At 38.6% G+C, this 17,898-nt stretch overlaps 1 protein-coding gene across 12 annotated transcripts in view; it reads right to left on the bottom strand.

Annotated features, from left to right (window-relative positions):
* The window catches only part of LOC129723881 (protein unc-79 homolog), a 119,420-nt gene that overhangs the window by 46,269 nt on the left and 55,253 nt on the right, over nucleotides 1-17,898 (bottom strand). For all 12 annotated transcript variants that reach the window (XM_055678354.1, XM_055678355.1, XM_055678365.1 and 9 more), the window contains 2 exons: nucleotides 17,096-17,860; nucleotides 15,223-15,703 (listed from right to left, as the gene is read on the bottom strand). In XM_055678354.1, the coding sequence (XP_055534329.1) occupies nucleotides 15,223-15,703; nucleotides 17,096-17,860 (1,246 nt within the window). The remainder of the gene's footprint in view (nucleotides 1-15,222; nucleotides 15,704-17,095; nucleotides 17,861-17,898) is intronic.

Raw genomic sequence — 17,898 nt, 5'->3', positions numbered from 1 at the left:
AAATGATCCGGGATTCCACGAGTTTCTTCTATCATGGATGTATCGAAAAACACAGTAGAATCAGAAGTATTTGATAAGTCGACACGATTTGGAATATTCGAAGAAGGGTTAATATTTTGGGACATGTGATTGAAATACAATGTCATTAAACGGGTTTGCGAAATAAGTTCGATTAACCTTTCAAAATTTTCAATCACGGGACGGTTCAAGACCTCACATTTGATTAGAATATGAGAAGACAGGCTCCAGAAGCGGTTTTCAATGGTAGTACTCCAGCTAAGATCTCCAAACTCATCGTATGGGTCGATTGCATGCAACCTAAGGCGATACGCAAACAACGATATTGTATTCGCTCCAGTTTGATCAAATGTGTGTTTGCTGCGGAGCGGAAGCAGAAACACCCGTACTCAATAATAGACAGTATCGTTGTTTGGTAAAGCCTTATAAGGTCTCCTGGGTGGGCACCCCACCATTGTCTGGTTATTGTACGAAGAAAATTCACTCTTTGTTGACATTTTTTCATCAGATACCTCACGTGACAACCCCAGGTGCCTTTAGAGTCGAACCAGACACCAAGATATTTGTGTACTAAAACCTGAGAAATCGTTTTACCCATTAATTGTGTTTGAAGCTGAGCAGGTTCATGCTTCCTAGAAAAAACTACTATCTCAGTCTTCTCCGGAGAGAATTCGATACCTAGCTGTAAAGCCCAAGCAGACAAATTGTCCAAGGTATCTTGCAATGGTCCTAGCAAATCGGCAGCTTTGGCTCCTGTAACAAAGATTACACTGTCGTCTGCAAGTTGTCTTATCGTGCATGAATTTGCCAGACATTCGTCGATGTCATTTACATAAAAGTTGTAAAGAAGGGGGCTTAAACATGAGCCCTGGGGAAGACCCATGTAGCTAATGCGAAAAGTTGCCAAATCGCCGTGCGTAAAATGCATGTGCTTTTCGGACAACAAATTGTGCAAAAAATTGTTCAAAATTGGAGAAAATCCTTGTCGGTGAAGTTTACCCGAAAGAATGTCAATAGAAACGGAATCAAAAGCCCCCTTAATGTCCAAGAACGCAGACGCCATTTGTTCTTTGCGAGCATACGCCAGCTGAATATCTGTTGAAAGCAACGCAAGACAATCATTCGTCCCTTTGGCACGGCGGAAGCCAAATTGAGTATCTGATAGTAGACCATTTGATTCGACCCAATGGTCTAAGCGACGGAGTATCATTTTTTCCATCAATTTCCGGATACAGGATAGCATTGCAATCGGCCTATACGAGTTGTGATCAGAAGCTGGTTTCCCTGGTTTTTGGATGGCGATCACCTTCACTTGCCTCCAATCCTGCGGTACAATGTTTTGCTCCAGGAACTTATTGAACAAGTTCAACAAGCGCCTCTTGGCATTGCCGGGTAGATTCTTCAACAAGTTGAATTTGATTCTATCTAACCCAGGCGCGTTATTGTTACAGGACAGAAGGGCAACTTAAAATTCTGTCATCGTAAAAGGTGATTCTATCGCGTCGTGGCCCGGAGACGCATCGCGAACAATGTTTTGCTCAGGAACAGAGTCCGGACATACTTTCCTGGCAAAATCAAATATCCACCGACTTGAAGACTCCTCGCTTTCGTTGACCGTAACGCGATTCCGCATTCTTCGGGCTGTGTTCCAAAGAGTGCTCATCGATGTCTCCCTCGACGTCTCGTTCACGAACCGACGCCAATATCCGCGTTTCTTTGCTTTAGCCAGGCTTTTAAGCTTGGTATTAAGCTCCGAATACCGTATATAGTCGTCGGGTATACCTCCCTTCTGGAAGGCCAAAAACGCGTCGGATCTTTGCGTGTAGACATCGGAGCACTCTTTGTCCCACCACGGAGTTGGAGGCCGCTCTTTGATCGTTACGCCGGGATATTTCTTCGTTTGGGCTTGCAACGCGGCGTCGAGGATTAAGCCCGCGAGGAGGTTGTATTCTTCAAGTGGTGGGTGATGTTGAATCGACTCAACCGCTTTTGAAATCATTTCCTCGTATAACTTCCAATCGACATTCCGTGTGAGGTCATACGGAATGTCAATTGGTCGCATGCGAGTTGACCCGTTTGTAATTGAAATAAGAATAGGCAGATGGTCGCTACCGTGAGGATCGAGGATTACCTTCCATGTGCAATCCAACCGTAGCGACGTCGAACATAAGGATAGATCCAGAGCGCTTGGGCGCGCTGGAGGTTTCGGGATACGTGTCATTTCACCGTTGTTCAAAATAGTCATGTCGAAGTCATCGCAAAGGTTATAGATTAAAGAGAAGCGGTTATCATTGTAGGGGGAACCCCAAGCCACACTATGAGAGTTGAAGTCTCCCAAAATCAAACGTGGCGAGGGAAGAAGTTCTATTAAATCAAAGAGCAACCGTTGCCCAACCTGTGCTCTGGGAGGAATATATATTGAGGCAATACAAAGCTCTTTACCTTGTATTGTCATTTGACATGCGACAACTTCGATGCCTGGAATCGAGGGGAGGATAATACGATAGAAAGAATAGCACTTTTTAATCCCTAAAAGTACTCCTCCATATGGGGTGTCTCGATCAAGGCGAATAATATTAAAATCATGGAAGTTGAGATCAATATTTGAAGTAAGCCAAGTTTCACAAAGGGAAAATGCATCGCATTTGTTTTTATTTATCGAAACTTTAAACGAATCAATTTTTGGTAAAATACTTCTACAATTCCACTGTAAGACAGAGATAGAATCCTTCATATACGCAGTTGAATTAGGCATCGAAGGATACAATCGCTGCAAGGAGGGGCCATTGGGCAGTCAACTGCTTCAAAAATGATCTAACTGTTGGGAGGAATGCTGTAAGAAAAATTTTAATTGGATCGGGTACATTGAAATTTTCAAGAATCCAGTCCACAATGCCAGAAAATTTCACTAATCCAGAGTTTGTTTCATCAACTGGATGTGCAAAAGGAACAACTGGGGTTTTAGATGTTCCTGGCAGTGCTGGGAACTCCTTCTGGGACTTTAAATTTGCAAGCCCAGGAGGAGTTTGCTTCGGTTTTTCCGCAGCACTGTTTGGTTTGTTCGTACTTTTCATTACACTTTGGGAAATCTTAGGACCTTTACGGGGAAGTTTAGGAGAAGAAACATTTTTCCTCTTCCTAGACTCCCCAGGATTGGCATAAGATGTTCCCGCTGATGAATCGTCAGAATCGTTTTCATCAGAGGACAACAGATCAAAGGGGTTCGATGTTATGGTAGAAGTGGTCACGGTTCAGCATCTCAGCATAAGAACGCTTTGAACGCTCCTTGACCGCTTGATTTTATCTCTGCGCTGCATGTACACCGGGCATGTGGAGAGCTCATGCTGGCTTTCCCCACAGTGAATACATTTTTCAGCATTAACACTGCAAGAATCTTCCGCATGAGTCTCCCCACACTTGCTACATCGTGCCTTATTGCAGCAGTAGGCGGCTGTGTGGCCTAACTGCTTGCAATTGGTGCAATTCATAACACGGGGTACATACAATCGCACAGGCAGACGAACCCGGTCGATCGAGACGTGGCTAGGGAGTGCAGATCCGGCAAACGTAACGCGAAACGAGTCTGACGGAGTGTAAACTTTTTTACCGCCGACGAGAGACATGGACCGCAATTGCTTACAATCCAAAATCTTCGCCTGTGTTTCGGTATTTTTGAAGCAACCGGTTGCGCTTTTTAGGATACACTCGACAGACAGACTCGAATCGGTTATGACACCGTCGATCTCCACGTCTCGTGCGGGTATGTAAACGCGATACTCGCGTGTGAAGAGCTCAGAGCAAGCGATAGCATTGGCCTGTGCCAGATCACTGACCACGACACGGAGCTTGTTAGGTCGGACCTTGGAAATTTCGGTCACGGCCTTGTACCCCTTCGTCAGGTCTTTAGAAATTTGCAGTATGTTTAATCGCTTTGAATTCACTCCTGCCTTTGGACGAAAATAAACAGTATAGCTGCCCTGTTGAGATCCGTCCGGGTAAAGCCTGGGGCGAGGAGGGACTGGAGAATGAACAGGGGAGGGGGTTACAGAAGGGTCAGGGTCAAGGGGGTTCGGGGATGGTGGCACGGGAGGCGAGGGATCTATATCCATCGCGCTAAATGTAGCGCACTAGCGCCGACAAGAACACGTACCTATTTACTTCTTCCTTCCAGCAGTGGTTGTCCGATCGTTCGAAGCTGCACCCAAAGCAGCCAGCAGCACCAGTACAGCAGCACCAATACAGCCACCAGCAGTGAGCCGGGTGTGAGATCACTCAGCACAGCGACACGACTCGACTGTCAAATGATGGCCTTGAATTAGAAAGATCTATTCACTGTGCACAGATCAAAACTGCAGCTGGTATTTTGCACCAATACAGCCAAAGTTGCGAGCCGGGTACAGAACGTAGCGACACAACTCACAATCTAGTTGGCCTGCAGCGCGAATAATACACTCTTTTGTTTGGCTATTCGTACACACGGACCGGATTGTAATAGAACGACCACTTTGCACGTCCGTTTCTGTCGAGTGTTCGACGCGGAATGATACCCATAGTTGTCCCCTATTACTTTTCGATTTTCGTTTTTTACCACCAAAGAGTTTATTTTCGTGTATATTAATATGTAAATAAAAACTGTTTGTCCCATCTATGATTTTATACGCATATGTTCTCACTAGGGATCATTCAAATAATACATAACGCGCTCAGGGGTGGGGGGTATTCAGCGAAGCGTTATATTGCGTGTGGCAAACATGTAAAATTGCGTTACGTGGGGGTGAGTGGGTACTGAAAATTGCCAAATTCCGCGTTATGTTATATTTGAATGGTTCCCTAGACGTTTTCTATCCAACTTTGTCCTACTGAACATCAATTCTTATATTCTCTGTTTGAGTAGTGTTACGGAGCTCTCTTTACAATGTTTGGCTATATTTTGGATCTGTAGACATTCGATACCGAGAATCTCTTCTCTTGATTTTTGAAATGCGACTCGTTTATGTCTTTATTAGGGATACTTTAAACTTGTGGGCTGGGAATGCATACAAATTGAAACAGTTCTCTCATGTGTAACCAAAATGGTGGAAGCTTAACAACGCTCAAATCAGGTAAAAATGTGCAATCTTTAACAAACACATCTCTTTTTGATGGTATGTTACCCGATAAAAATTTAAATAATTGAACCTTCATTTTGACCATTCACACTTTGGTATGAATATAACAAGATTAGTCTGATTTAGAAAATCTATACCGAGCGCCTTAGCAGAGTGATTTAAGAAATCAAAGAAATAGTTATCGGCTTCCGTTAGACTCTACTAGAAAATTTTTTGGGAAATAAATATTGTCCGCGCAAATATATATTTCGACTGTGACATACAGTCTTCCTCAGTGCTTATGTGGACTGGTAAAGAGCAAAGCGTAAGTCCTGTTGTTTGTTTGTAGTAGGTAAAACTGAAAATTTAGCTCTCTTAATAGGAGTTAGGTAGGGAATTATGCGGTCGATTGTTTACCATACCATGTCTGGGGTTTTTGGGAAGCAGATTGAATAGCCATGAGGGGTGATTACCTGCGTCTTTGTTAAGAAGCGTGCATGAGTGTTGTTTATAAATTTTTAAACTTTCAGCTACGTCTAATTTCCATAAATTATTAACGGGGCGGAGGAGGTGAATGTTATCCGAAGTTAGTGGATGTTCCTCGTTGAAAATATGTTCAGCCACTTTTGATTTGAAAAGGTGTGGTGGGGCATTTTTTAAAACTTTACTTGCTTTTGTCACTTCTGCGAAATGTTCTTTGAAACGTATCCCTAGGTTACGTTTAGTTTGTCCAATGTAAACCATGTCACAGTGACTACATGCAATTTTATAAATTCCAGCTTTGTTCAGGGTATCAATAGGGTCTTTGGTAGACCCCAATTTTGTTTTGAGTTGGGTATTTCAACTAATGTAGACAATATCCATCCCAAATTTTCTAAATTTTAAACGAAGTGGGCGTGTCAAGTTTACGTCATATTCAACGGCTACCCTTTTCAGATCTTCTGTTATTGGGGTGAGTGTTGTAAAAGATTTCCGAATTTGAGCACGCTTCTTTTTATCAACAATGGCTTGAATGATACTTTCATTGTAGCCATTAAGTTTGGCAATTTCGAAAAAATATTCCAGTTTCTTTTGCTTGGCTACTTTACTTAGAGGTAAACTTTCCATTCATATGATGGAAGGATGCCATTTTATGCTGGAAGGGATGGTTTGAAGTGTTAGGTATTACCCGTTTTGTATTCGTGGGTTTCCGATAAATTTCAAATTTCAAGTCCGTAGACTTTCTGACTACAACGACGTCCAAGAAAGGGAGTCTGTTGTTAAGTTCTTTTTCAATTGTGAAGTTTATATTTTTATGGGTATTATTAAGGGATATGAAAAAAGTTTCAAGATCCGCCCTTTTCAAAATACAAAAAATATCATCCACATACCTCTACCATCGAATCGGTAAGATGTTCCTCTTCTCTAGTGTACTTTCTATATTTGCCATGAAGAGCTCACATAGAAAGGGAGAAAGAGGATTCCCCATTGGCGCCCCTTTAGTCTGTTTGTAAAATTTACCACGAAATGTGAAATAGTTTTCTTTCATGCAAAGACGTGAAAGCTTCAACAAACTGTCAACTTTCTTTTTTCAAGTATTATCAGAATATTGGGAAAGAAGCCAGTCCTCTAAAAGGTTTATGGTTTCATTCACTGGAACGCTAGGAAATAAGGCCGTTACGTCAAATGAAACCATTATCTCATCAGATTGGATGTTACCCGAGAATCTTAAATTTTCAACGAAATCTCCGGTGCTCTTTACTGATCGACTTGGAAATTTCTTGGGCATGGCTTGAAATTCTTTTACCAGCCATTTAGCCAATTTTTCTGTGGGAGCTCTTACCGCTGAGATAATTTCTCTCATTTCATTTCTAGGTTTATGAATTTTGGGGAGACCCTTTATTCTTGGAAGAACTGGATTTGAAACACGAAGTTTTTTTTAAAGCATTACCCAAAACGGGTTTGCATTCTTTTATTGTATTTTCGACACGTTTTACCATATCAGCAAGAGGATTTAGTCGCAGTTGCCAATATGGACCTTTATAAATTTTTTGGGTTCATCATAGTCAGACTTGTCCATGATGACGGTTTTGTTCCCCTTATCAGCTTTTAAATAGAAAACAGGTTTTTTACGTAATTCCTTAACTGTCTTTAGATCAGACGAATTTTCATGACGTGGCAGTGTCTCAGTAATTTTTGAAAAAATTTGGCGTACTTCACCAGTTTGTTCTGTGGATAGTTTACAACTGTCCATCCCAGCTTCTATATCGATGATCGATTGTTCAATCGATTCAATCGGGTCGTGAAGGAATTGCGAAGTTTGGGCCCATATTTAGAAGATTTTGCTGGGGTTGTGAGAACTCGTACGAAGACCAATTGACCACAAAGTCGTCAATGAGGTGTACTTTGACTGTCTTTCTATTACTGTTATTTCGTAGAAGTAGTTGATTTAACTTTTTCAATCCCAATTTTCGTTTTCGTTCCCCTTCACACTTTTCGGCTACTTTAACTTTAGTTAGAAAATTTTGGAATTCAAAAGGAAATTCATTGGCCAGTTTTAAATGAAGTGAATAACCTTCAGAGTTGTGCAGCTAAGTTTACTATAAAGAAACTTGATGCTACTTTTCAAACACTCCCGTTCCATATGTTTCATAATGGAGGGGGCTATAGGACTTTTAACTTTTACTCTATGACTCGTGGGAGTGACATGATATTTCAAACAATTTTTAAGAAAGGAAATAGATTTGTGAATACCCGCAATGCTTTTTTCCAACTTTAAAAACCTATTTGGCTTGGATGCCATTGTCAAATTTAGAAAATCTATACCGAGCGTCTTAGCAGAGTGATTTAAGAAATCAAAGAAATAGTTATCGGTTTCCGTTAGACTCTACTAGAAAATTTTTTGGGAAATAAATATTGTCCGCGCAAATATATATTTCGACTGTGACATACAGTCTTCCTCAGTGCTTATGTGTACTGGTAAAGAGCAAAGCGTAAATCCTGTTTTTTATTTGTAGTAGGTAAAAATGAAAATTTAGCACCCTTAATTGGAGTTAGGTAGGGAATTATGCGGTCGATTGTTTACCGTACCATGTCTGGGGTTTTTGGGAAGCAGATTGAATAGCCATGAGGGGTGGTTACCCACATTGTATTGGGTTTCAATGGGTATGTCATGGGAAAAAAGGTTAAAACTAGATTTTTCAAAACATTATATTGCAAGGTAAAACTGGTTTTACACCAATAATTGCATTTGTCACATTGACATAACGCGTAAGAGTAGTGTAAAACTTTGAAATGGTTCTTCTCGTTTGCCTGATTTGGAACATGATACAAATATGCGTAGAACGGCTAATATCCTCGAGTACGACTTGAACTGCTTTGCAGAACGGTCGCATTTTACCAACTGCTCGAGGCTTAGTCTTAGACTACTGAGAGATATAACAAATTTTCCGCTTTCAACAGGTAATCTTTTTTAAAGAGTTCCTGTTGAGTTGCAAAGTATTGAATTTGTTTTTAACGTTTAACGAGTGTTTAATGTGTGAATTTGAAGTAAGCGAAAATGAAGTGAAATTTGTCTTGAAATGCCAGGACGATGCAAAAAAGCTCGCTTTGATGCGGCTACAACAAAACATGAGGCTTCTCCTCCGAGTGATTCAGAAAGCAATAGGTATAAAATTATTTCTTCTATTGGTGATCAAGAAAGCTTCTCATTCTGAGCAAAATGCCGGTATGAAAAAAGCTAAAGTTCCACCCATTGTGGTGATAGTTGCAAATTTTAAAGCTTTTCGTTCAGAACTTTCATCATTTCTTTCTGATGTAAAGGTTAATTTTCAAATTGGCCACCGAGGCGAAATTCGTATTTTGGCCGAATCTTCTGAAGGCCATAAACATCTATTACAGTATTTGACTAAAAAGATGTACAAATTTTATACCTATGATGCCAAAAACGAGGCTGTTTTGAAAGGTCTTTTAAATGACCAAACTATTGATAGAATTAAAGATTGTTTGACAGAATTACTTGGTTTTCCCCAACCAAGCAATTTTGATGAAACGTAAATCAAATGCATAAATTAATAATACTGGAATACACCACGAAAATAACTTGGTACATTTTGATCGTACCAAAGTTATTTGAAATTTTTAGAAAAAGCCGTGTTTTATTCAGCGTGCGAATAAAGTGGGAAAACTTTAAGAGACATGGAGGCATCCATAATCTCACGCAATGCCGGAGTTGTCAAGCCTATGGACATGGTACTCGTAACTGTAATATGACAACAAAACAAATTTGTGGTGACTCTTCTCGCACAAAGGTCATCTGCCCAGTGAAAGAGGCCACTGGAAATTTCAAATGCGTAAATTGTGGGGCTAAACACCAATCAAATTCCAAAAATTATTTTCTCTAGACAGCGTAGGTATTCAAAACAACCTGTTGTTAATAATATTCATATGGGTAATCAAAAAAACATTCAACACTGTTCAGGCATCACCAGCATTTCCTAAAGCTAGTGTGTCTGTAGGTAATAATTCCAATTCAGAAAACAACAAATTGAAAACAATTAATCCTGCTCAGGCACCACCATGCATTTCATATGCTAGTGTCTTTTCAGGTAATATTTCGATTTCAAACAGCAACAAACCTTTCGAGTTTGGTGCTGAAAAGTCAGCCAGTGTTGATTTAGGTAGTTCAACTCCCGAAAAGATTGACTATCTACAACAATCCATGCTGCAGTTAATGTCCGCTCTGTTGAACTGTAACTCGATGTACAACGCTGTTCAAGTAGGTATAAAATTTACAACTGATATTGTTATGAAATTGAAATTCAGCAATGACTTTAAATAATTCTGTCAATTTTCCGAATTGAATTTGCTTGCTCTTTAGAGGCGAAAGAAGATGAACTTTTTTAATTTTTAACTGTCCATGATGTGCATATTGCAGTTGTGACTGAAACGCTTTAAAACCCCAATTATATGATTCACGGGCTCGATAGAATTGATGTTGCCGGAGGTGGAGTTCCAATAGTTATCCACCGTCGAATAAAACATCGTGTTATGCCTCATCTTGAAACAAGGGTTATTGAAAGTTTGGGAATTGAAATCGAAACAGATATTGGTATTTTATTTATAGCCGCAGTGTATTTACCTTTTCAATGCACTGGTGAGCAGAAAAATCATTTCAAGGGAGATTTAAAAACTTACAAGAAATAAATCTTAGTTTTTTATCATCGGTGATTTTAATGCGAAACATCGATCGTGGAATAATGCACAAAGCAATTCCAATGGAAAAATATTGTTCAACGATTGCTCGGCTGGATTTTATTCAGTTTTATTTCCAAATGGTCCTACATGTTTTTCTTCTGTTAGGAATCCATCCATAATTGATTAGGTATTAACAAATCAAAATAATTCATGCAGTGATTTGTTAACTCATGCTGATTTTGATTCTGATCATCTTCCCATAACTTTTTCCATATCCCGTGAAATTATTTTAAATCCCACTAGGTCTGTGTTTAATTATCACAAGGCCAATTGGGATCGATATCGTACCACGATCGAAGAAAGCTTGAATTGTGATATTGTTTTACAAAACAGTGCTGACATTGACGAAGCATTGGATGATTTGTGCAGTTTAATACTCAATGCCCAAAACTTATCAGTTCCTAAGGCAGATGCTTTGAATTAACAGATGCTTTGAATTAACATAGGTGCTTATTACGGAAGTCACTTCACGGTATATATTTCAATATATTTCAGTTTCACGCTCACTTCATTTTTTGAGACCTATTCCCGATTCCACCTCAAGTGAGGTGACAAAAATCACAGTGAAGTGAAAAAGAGAATAGGACAAGTGAAATGAACGACTTTCTCAGCTCGAAATTTTAAAGTCTCGGAAAGTCGATTGAGCTGAAATTTTGTATGAGGACATTTTTCGACAAGAGGAAGCTTTTGAGCCTTACCGCTAAACGAAATTCGAAGGTAAATTTTTCCCTTACGTTCCATTGGCCGCAGCTCAAAAATTTGCAAGTCCCAGAGAGTCGATTTTCTTCAAGGGAAAAAAAAGATTGGCATTGTTACTGGAAAATAAATCCCATATATATTATCATTAGATTACAAATCAATCGTTTTTCAAACTTCCTTATCTTCGTGAAATCATTTCACCGTTCAAAATGATCGTGAAATAATTCCACGCGAAACGTCGCTTTTTCCGTTTCCACTTCACTCATATAACACTCATAATAACCCAGATTTTACGGCAGATGTCACCTTGCGACGTTTTTCTCACTTACGTAAGTCCCGTAATAAGACTTTATTCACTTCACTCTGATTTCATCGTGAAGTGACTCCCGTATTTAGCACCATATTTTCCCTCAAAATGGAGAAATGCTTAAGTTATTCCAATTTTAAAACCTGAAAAAAATCCAGCTGATGCATCAAGTTATCGTCCAATTAGTTTACTCTCTTCTATAAGCAAACTTTCCCTAATACAATGATGTGTCATGTTAACGAAATTTTAATTTTTGCAAATGAGCAGTTTGGATTTCGCCATGGGCATTCGACTACTCATCAGTTACTTAGAGTAACTAATATGATTCGTACTAATAAATCTGAAGGTTATTCCACTGGAGCTGCTCTTCTAGACATAAAAAAAAGCATTCGACAGTGTTTGGCCTTAAACCTTTATGTTTAATAGCTAAAATGTCCAATTTCCGTTTTCCTTTTTACACCACAAAAATGATTCGAAGTTACTTGACGGACCACACTCTTCAGGTTAAATATTTAAATGGTAAATCTGATAGATTGCCTGTTAGAGCTGGTGTACCTCAAGGAAGTATCTTGGGCCCAGTCTTATATAATATTTTTACTTCTGATCTTCCTGATTTACCAGCTGGATGTGCCAAAACTCTGTTTTGTAACTATACAAGCATTTCCGTAAAAGGAAAAAGCCTTCGTGTCATATGCAGTAGGCTGCAAGAAAATCTATACACTAAGGTCGCTTTTCACGCGTTTTTTACGCGGGTTTTTTTACGTGGATCCGGAATTTACGCGGTTTTTTTACGCGGATTCCGGAATTTAATTGGGCTTTTTTTGCGCGAATTACGGTTTATCTTCAGTTGGATTGCAGAATTGCCGCTGTTTTTTTACGCAGATTTTGGAATTGACGCGGTTTTTTACGCGGATTCCGGAATTTACGCGTTCTTTACGCGGATTCCGGAATTTACGCGATTTTTTACGCGGATTCCGGAATTTACGCGTTTTTTCTACGCGGCACGTATCCCCCACGTAAAAAGCGACTTTAGTGTATATTCTTTATATTTGCAGAAATGGAAGATTTCTCCTAATCGAATACACAATTAATTATTTTTCCTCATGAACCAAGAGTTTTTTTTCTTAAACCTACTAATAATCATGTTGTTAAGATGAACGGTTACTTAGGGCTAGTTTATGATAAAAATCTTACTTTCAAGGAGCACATTGAGAATATTCAAACAAAGTGCAAGAAATATATAAAATGTTTGTATCCTCTTATCAACAGAAATTCTAGACTTTGTCTCAAGAATAACCTGTTGATTTACAAACAAATATTTAGACCAGCAATGTTATATGCAGTCCCCATCTGGACAAGTTGTACAACCAGAAAAACGATGCTTCAAAGGATTCAGAATAAACATCTGAAAATGATATTGAAGCGTCCTCGCTGGTTTAGTACGAATGAACTACACAGGCTTACTAATGTGGAACATTAGAAAATGTGTCAATCAATATTATCAATACGTTCCGACGAAAATCGTTGCAATCCTCAATTACAACGATTAGCTCACTTTATACACAGAAAACAGACGTTCATCTTATTTTCAAAAGATGTGTAAAAACTTGCAACCGTCATTTAACAGTTAGTGGTAATGCTCCCGCTATGTGGCGCTCGCGTCACTTAAAAACCAATCACAGATATCGATAAAATATCGATACAGCAATATTAATGCAGTGCAACTGGGGCACCACAAGACAGATGTCGTTAGTGTATTAATGTATTTGGATTCAAATTTTTACACACGATTTTTAAATTTCTTTATATGAACATGAATGTCTGTTCTCTGTGCTTTATAGTCGATAAGATAGGAGTAAGATTAGGTTAAGGTTTATTTTAAACTAACTGACTCGGCAAACTTCGTCTCGCCCATTTTTGTGTTTAATTTGATAATTTTAAACATTCCAAATTTATTGATTCCTTGCGATTTGGTAATAGTCTGCAAATGCACGACGTACAAAAGGCAAATCGTTTGAAATGATTGGTTTTATCGGAATGACAACATCCTCGAGTTTTGGCTTCTGTACATCACCTCTATTCTGGAAACATCCATAATGAGTGGTATTCAATCATTTTCAGTTGTTTTTTGGCATCAACCTGATTCCGGAAATACCCACATTGGGTGATGTTAAGTAATTTTGTTGTTTTCCAGAAACTGAAAGTGGTCATCTTCTAATTCTGAATAGTGTCCCGGGTTAATGCTTGGCTATTATGCATCATCTCGATTATAGAAATATCTATATTAAGTCAATTTCTGGCCCCTGAGCGTCATTCTGGTTTAAGAAACACCCATATTGGGTGTTATTTGGTCATTTTCGGCTGTTTTCCAGAAACCAAAAGTCGCCATCTTACAATTCATAATGATGTCTGTGGTAAATTTTTAGCTTTTGATTTCGGAGATACTTTTCGGCAGAAACCGGAAGTCGCCATCTTAGATTTCGGAATGGCATTTCAAGAAAATTTTTGGCCTCTGAACGTCATTCTGGTTAAAGAAACACCCATATTGGGTGGTATTTGGTCATTTTCAGCTGTTTTCCATACACCGGAAGTTGCCATCTTACAATTCAAAATGTTGTTTGAGGTCGACTTGTGGCTTCAGTGCACCATTACGATTCCGGAAATAAACATATTAAAAACCGGAAGTATCCATCTTAAATTTAAAAATGGCTTCTGGAGTCGAGTTTTGGCTCCTGTGCATCGCCCGATCATTGTAAGCTGTTTTCCGGAAAACCTGGCTGAAATATCTGTTTTGCTTATATGGGAGACCTGCCTCCCATATTGGACCTGTCGAACCAATATTGACATATTTGTTACCCCTAAAAACATCAAATTTGGTTCCATTTGCTTTGTCAGTTTTCAAGATGTGCAATAATTTGTGTTTCATTGGTGTGGGACCCCTCGCTTCCAGAAAAGGGAGGGGTCTCGAACTATCTTAGTCACCTTTCCCGGCCCCAAAAACCCTAATATACAAAATTTCACGCCGATCGGTTTAATAGTTTCCAAGCCTATATGGATCAGACAAACAGACAGAGCTGCATTTTTATATGTTTAGCGTACTTCTATTAGTATTTAATTTTCGGTGGTAGCTTTTGAGGGATGATTATAAAATAACTGTCGAGAGTCACCTGTTTTGAATTGCTGTCATATTATTGTTGTTCATTGCGCCTTCCACGATCTCATTTCTTCGTTGTATGAAAATTCTATTTTCGTGAACTCAACCATTTTCCTAGTTTCCTCGCCTTGGACAATTTGCCTTGGACAAAAACGAACACAACAAAACAAAGCCAGCTCAAATCAGACGCTCCGTTGTGAAGTTAAGGGCGGTCGCACATATGTAACTTTATTTTATATAAAAAGGTTCATTTATTTTTTCTTTTTTTCTTGACAAGTATATTCACTTAACTGCGGAAGCAATTACTATCTTTTGATGAAATAAAACTTTAAAAAGTATATGTAATAGTGTTGATATGTCACCGTTTGTGGCAGAACACGCAATATAAATTCTGAATACATATTAGTGAATAATTAATTCATCACAAAACATCCCCCCTATTAAAAAAAAGGCAAATATCCTCGCATAATTTTTTACGGAACCTGGAGTAATGTTTTCTAGTTACTTCCTCAATTTACTATTTTTGTATCCTTTGTACCGAATATTTTTTGACGAAACCTCTGTTGTTATTCTTTTACTATATTTTGATTTTATTAAGGTAACAGTAATTATAGTAACTACTCATTCTTTTCGGTTATTTTTGGAATTGCCCTTACTAATGTAATCGGTACTATCACGTAATATTCCCCTGTGAAATGATTTTATAAAAAATATTCACTCACCAGGCGGTATTTGCGTCGATGATATTCCTGTAGCAGCTTTCGTGAATGCGCTATCTTTTTGTCTATTAATAACGGTTGCTGTGTCTTGAGTTACTACGACTGCTTTCTGGACATTCGCCGGTGGATTTAAAATTGCTTGTGCTTTCGGTTGACCAAGCATTGATGAGGTGACCATCATGCGAACGCCTTCTTGTACTGAACATTTGCTTACCGGGGTAGTAGGAGAAGTTTTATGTATAACAATACCGCTTGTAGCTGGGTCTGAGCTTTTTTCGTTTCCACTTGAGGACGAAATGATTTTGTGTAGTTTTTTTGATAGCTCAGTTTTATCATCCTTTTCTCCGGTTGTAATCGTTGAAATCGCAACTTGGGCTGTTGCCAAATTTGCTGTTGTAACATGAACGGTTATTTTGTTCTTAACTTGCTCCGGTTTGAGTGGTGCACAAATATCATCGAAGTGAACAGTATCATCAAATGATCCCTGTAACAAGTGTTTAGTAGCCTCTTATTAGTATTTATATACGTGAATGAATAACAGGTTCGTTTTCGTTGATTTGGAAGTGTCAAAACTTACTAAAAATATTTGTCGATAAAATATTATTGCAGGAAAATGTGAGATAAAATAATTTTTATTTCATTTCATAAAATATTTTCCTGAAAATTTTCAAATTAAGTTCTTTGCAAAATGCTTGTCAAATTCAATTATTTCAACCAGTTAACAAAATAATTACGAAATCTTGTTTATCCCGAAAAAAATAACATCACAGTACAGTACAGTAGTTATACCATAATTTAACTACGTTTTTCATTGTATATATTTTACAATAAATATCATTGTCCAGAACAATAAAAAAACGCTGTTTTTGTCATTTTTACCATGAGGGGTTGTTATGTATCGTAACAGCATTTTTTCAGGCATTTTTACCATACATTTAGAAGTCACTGATAATGTTTTTCATGGTAAAAATATTGTCGGTGGTAGATGCAACAACGAAAAACGTTGTTATATCATGGTAATGACAAAAATCGTTTGCAACTCACAGTAAAAATACCATGTTTTTATGGTTACAATAAAAATCATTGTCCGTTTACTGTTGTCACCAAGCATGGAAAAGTTCACTCACTAGCAATATTTCATGCAAATGTGTTCTTTGATTTATCAGTTATCGTTCAACTATTTCCACTCGCGTACAAGTTTTCCATAGAAACGCTGCTGATTGCTTTTCGCTTCTAAGAGTTCCGAATACCATAGAAGGAGACTGAATGATTCAAACACGATAGTATTTATTGTGTCCAAGTTCACTTGCATTCAACATTATCGCGAGAAGCTTTGAGATATTATCGCCAGTGATACAAAATTATGAATCCAAATGAACGTTAGATTGCGTTCAACTGTTTGCTTGCCGGAGCAAATAGGTATCATCAATGCTTACGGAAATTGTAGCATGGTGCATTAGCATCTGATACTTGAAATCACCAAGAATCATCGTGTTATATCACGGTGAAAGCACGACGTGGAGTAGCCGAATTACGCCTACAAGCAACCAACGTTTGAAAGAATCATTGCGATCGCTTGAGTGCAATCGTTTACGATTCTTTCGTGAAACACTCGCTATACGTTGCTCGCTCCGCCTAAAGCAGGCAATACTGAAACAAAATCATCAAAGAAAGCTACCATCTATTTCTTTGCTCTAAGTTGTCTCTTGCAAGCTTGAGAATGTGTAACTTTGAATAGCGATGGTTTGCTAGGATTGAAAGCTTATAAATAGCACGTTCAGAAATGATACCCGAATGATTCTTATGCGATGCGAGTTTTTCCATCCTTGGTTGTCACCACAAAATACATCGTAAATTTTTTTTCGGGATAACTTACTGGAGCACTACTTCCTTGTAAAGTGCTATCAGAGAGATCACTTTCGGGAATGGCAACTAGTTCTGATTCAGTATCATCAGCTTCCAAACTAGAATCAGGATATTTTCTGTAACCTAGGGAATTCGCTTTCTGTGTTTTATGTTTGGATGAGTGTCCGTGTGAAGGTGGCTGGCCTTCAGGAGGTATAATAGGGCTAGGAGGAGGAGTATCCTGCAACTTATCATCTTCAGTTCCTAATGAAGGTTGGCTCAAATCGCGAGATCTTGTAGCTGGTATGTCCATCACTACAGTAGCTGGAATTCGCTTACACTGATGAAAGTGAGAGTCTAATGAGTTGATAATTATGCGTATTAGGTTTTGGATATGATCAGCATACGGTGGTTGATTATATTGATATTTATACAATATAACTAGCAGCGACATCATCCAGTTGCGACGAATGTGACTTTCCATGTACCACAAAGAAAAAGTGTATGCTATGCTAGGCATTGATTCAGTCCCAGATTGTAATAAGCCGTTGCCTTGATTTGGCGCATATAACAACACTTGTATTACGGTTGATAGTAAAATCCAGCCCATTAAATGATTTTGATCTAAAACCTGGGGTAAATTTGCCATAAACGAATTGAAAACGGCCGATGTACGTAATCTGGTAGGAGGAATGTGGAATATTTTTTCTGTTTGATTGTAGCCTAGCAAGAGATAAAGATGTCTGAGCACAATAGACTGCTGTTTCACCATTGGCTTTTCATCAGTTGGGTAGGCCTGTAAAAACAATTAATACAATTCTTGCACAAAATATA

The sequence above is a fragment of the Wyeomyia smithii genome, chromosome 2, assembly GCF_029784165.1.
Source record: "Wyeomyia smithii strain HCP4-BCI-WySm-NY-G18 chromosome 2, ASM2978416v1, whole genome shotgun sequence".
Taxonomy (NCBI): domain Eukaryota; kingdom Metazoa; phylum Arthropoda; class Insecta; order Diptera; family Culicidae; genus Wyeomyia; species Wyeomyia smithii.
Note: the sequence above shows the minus strand (reverse complement) of the source record. Positions and strands in the feature narration are given on the sequence as shown.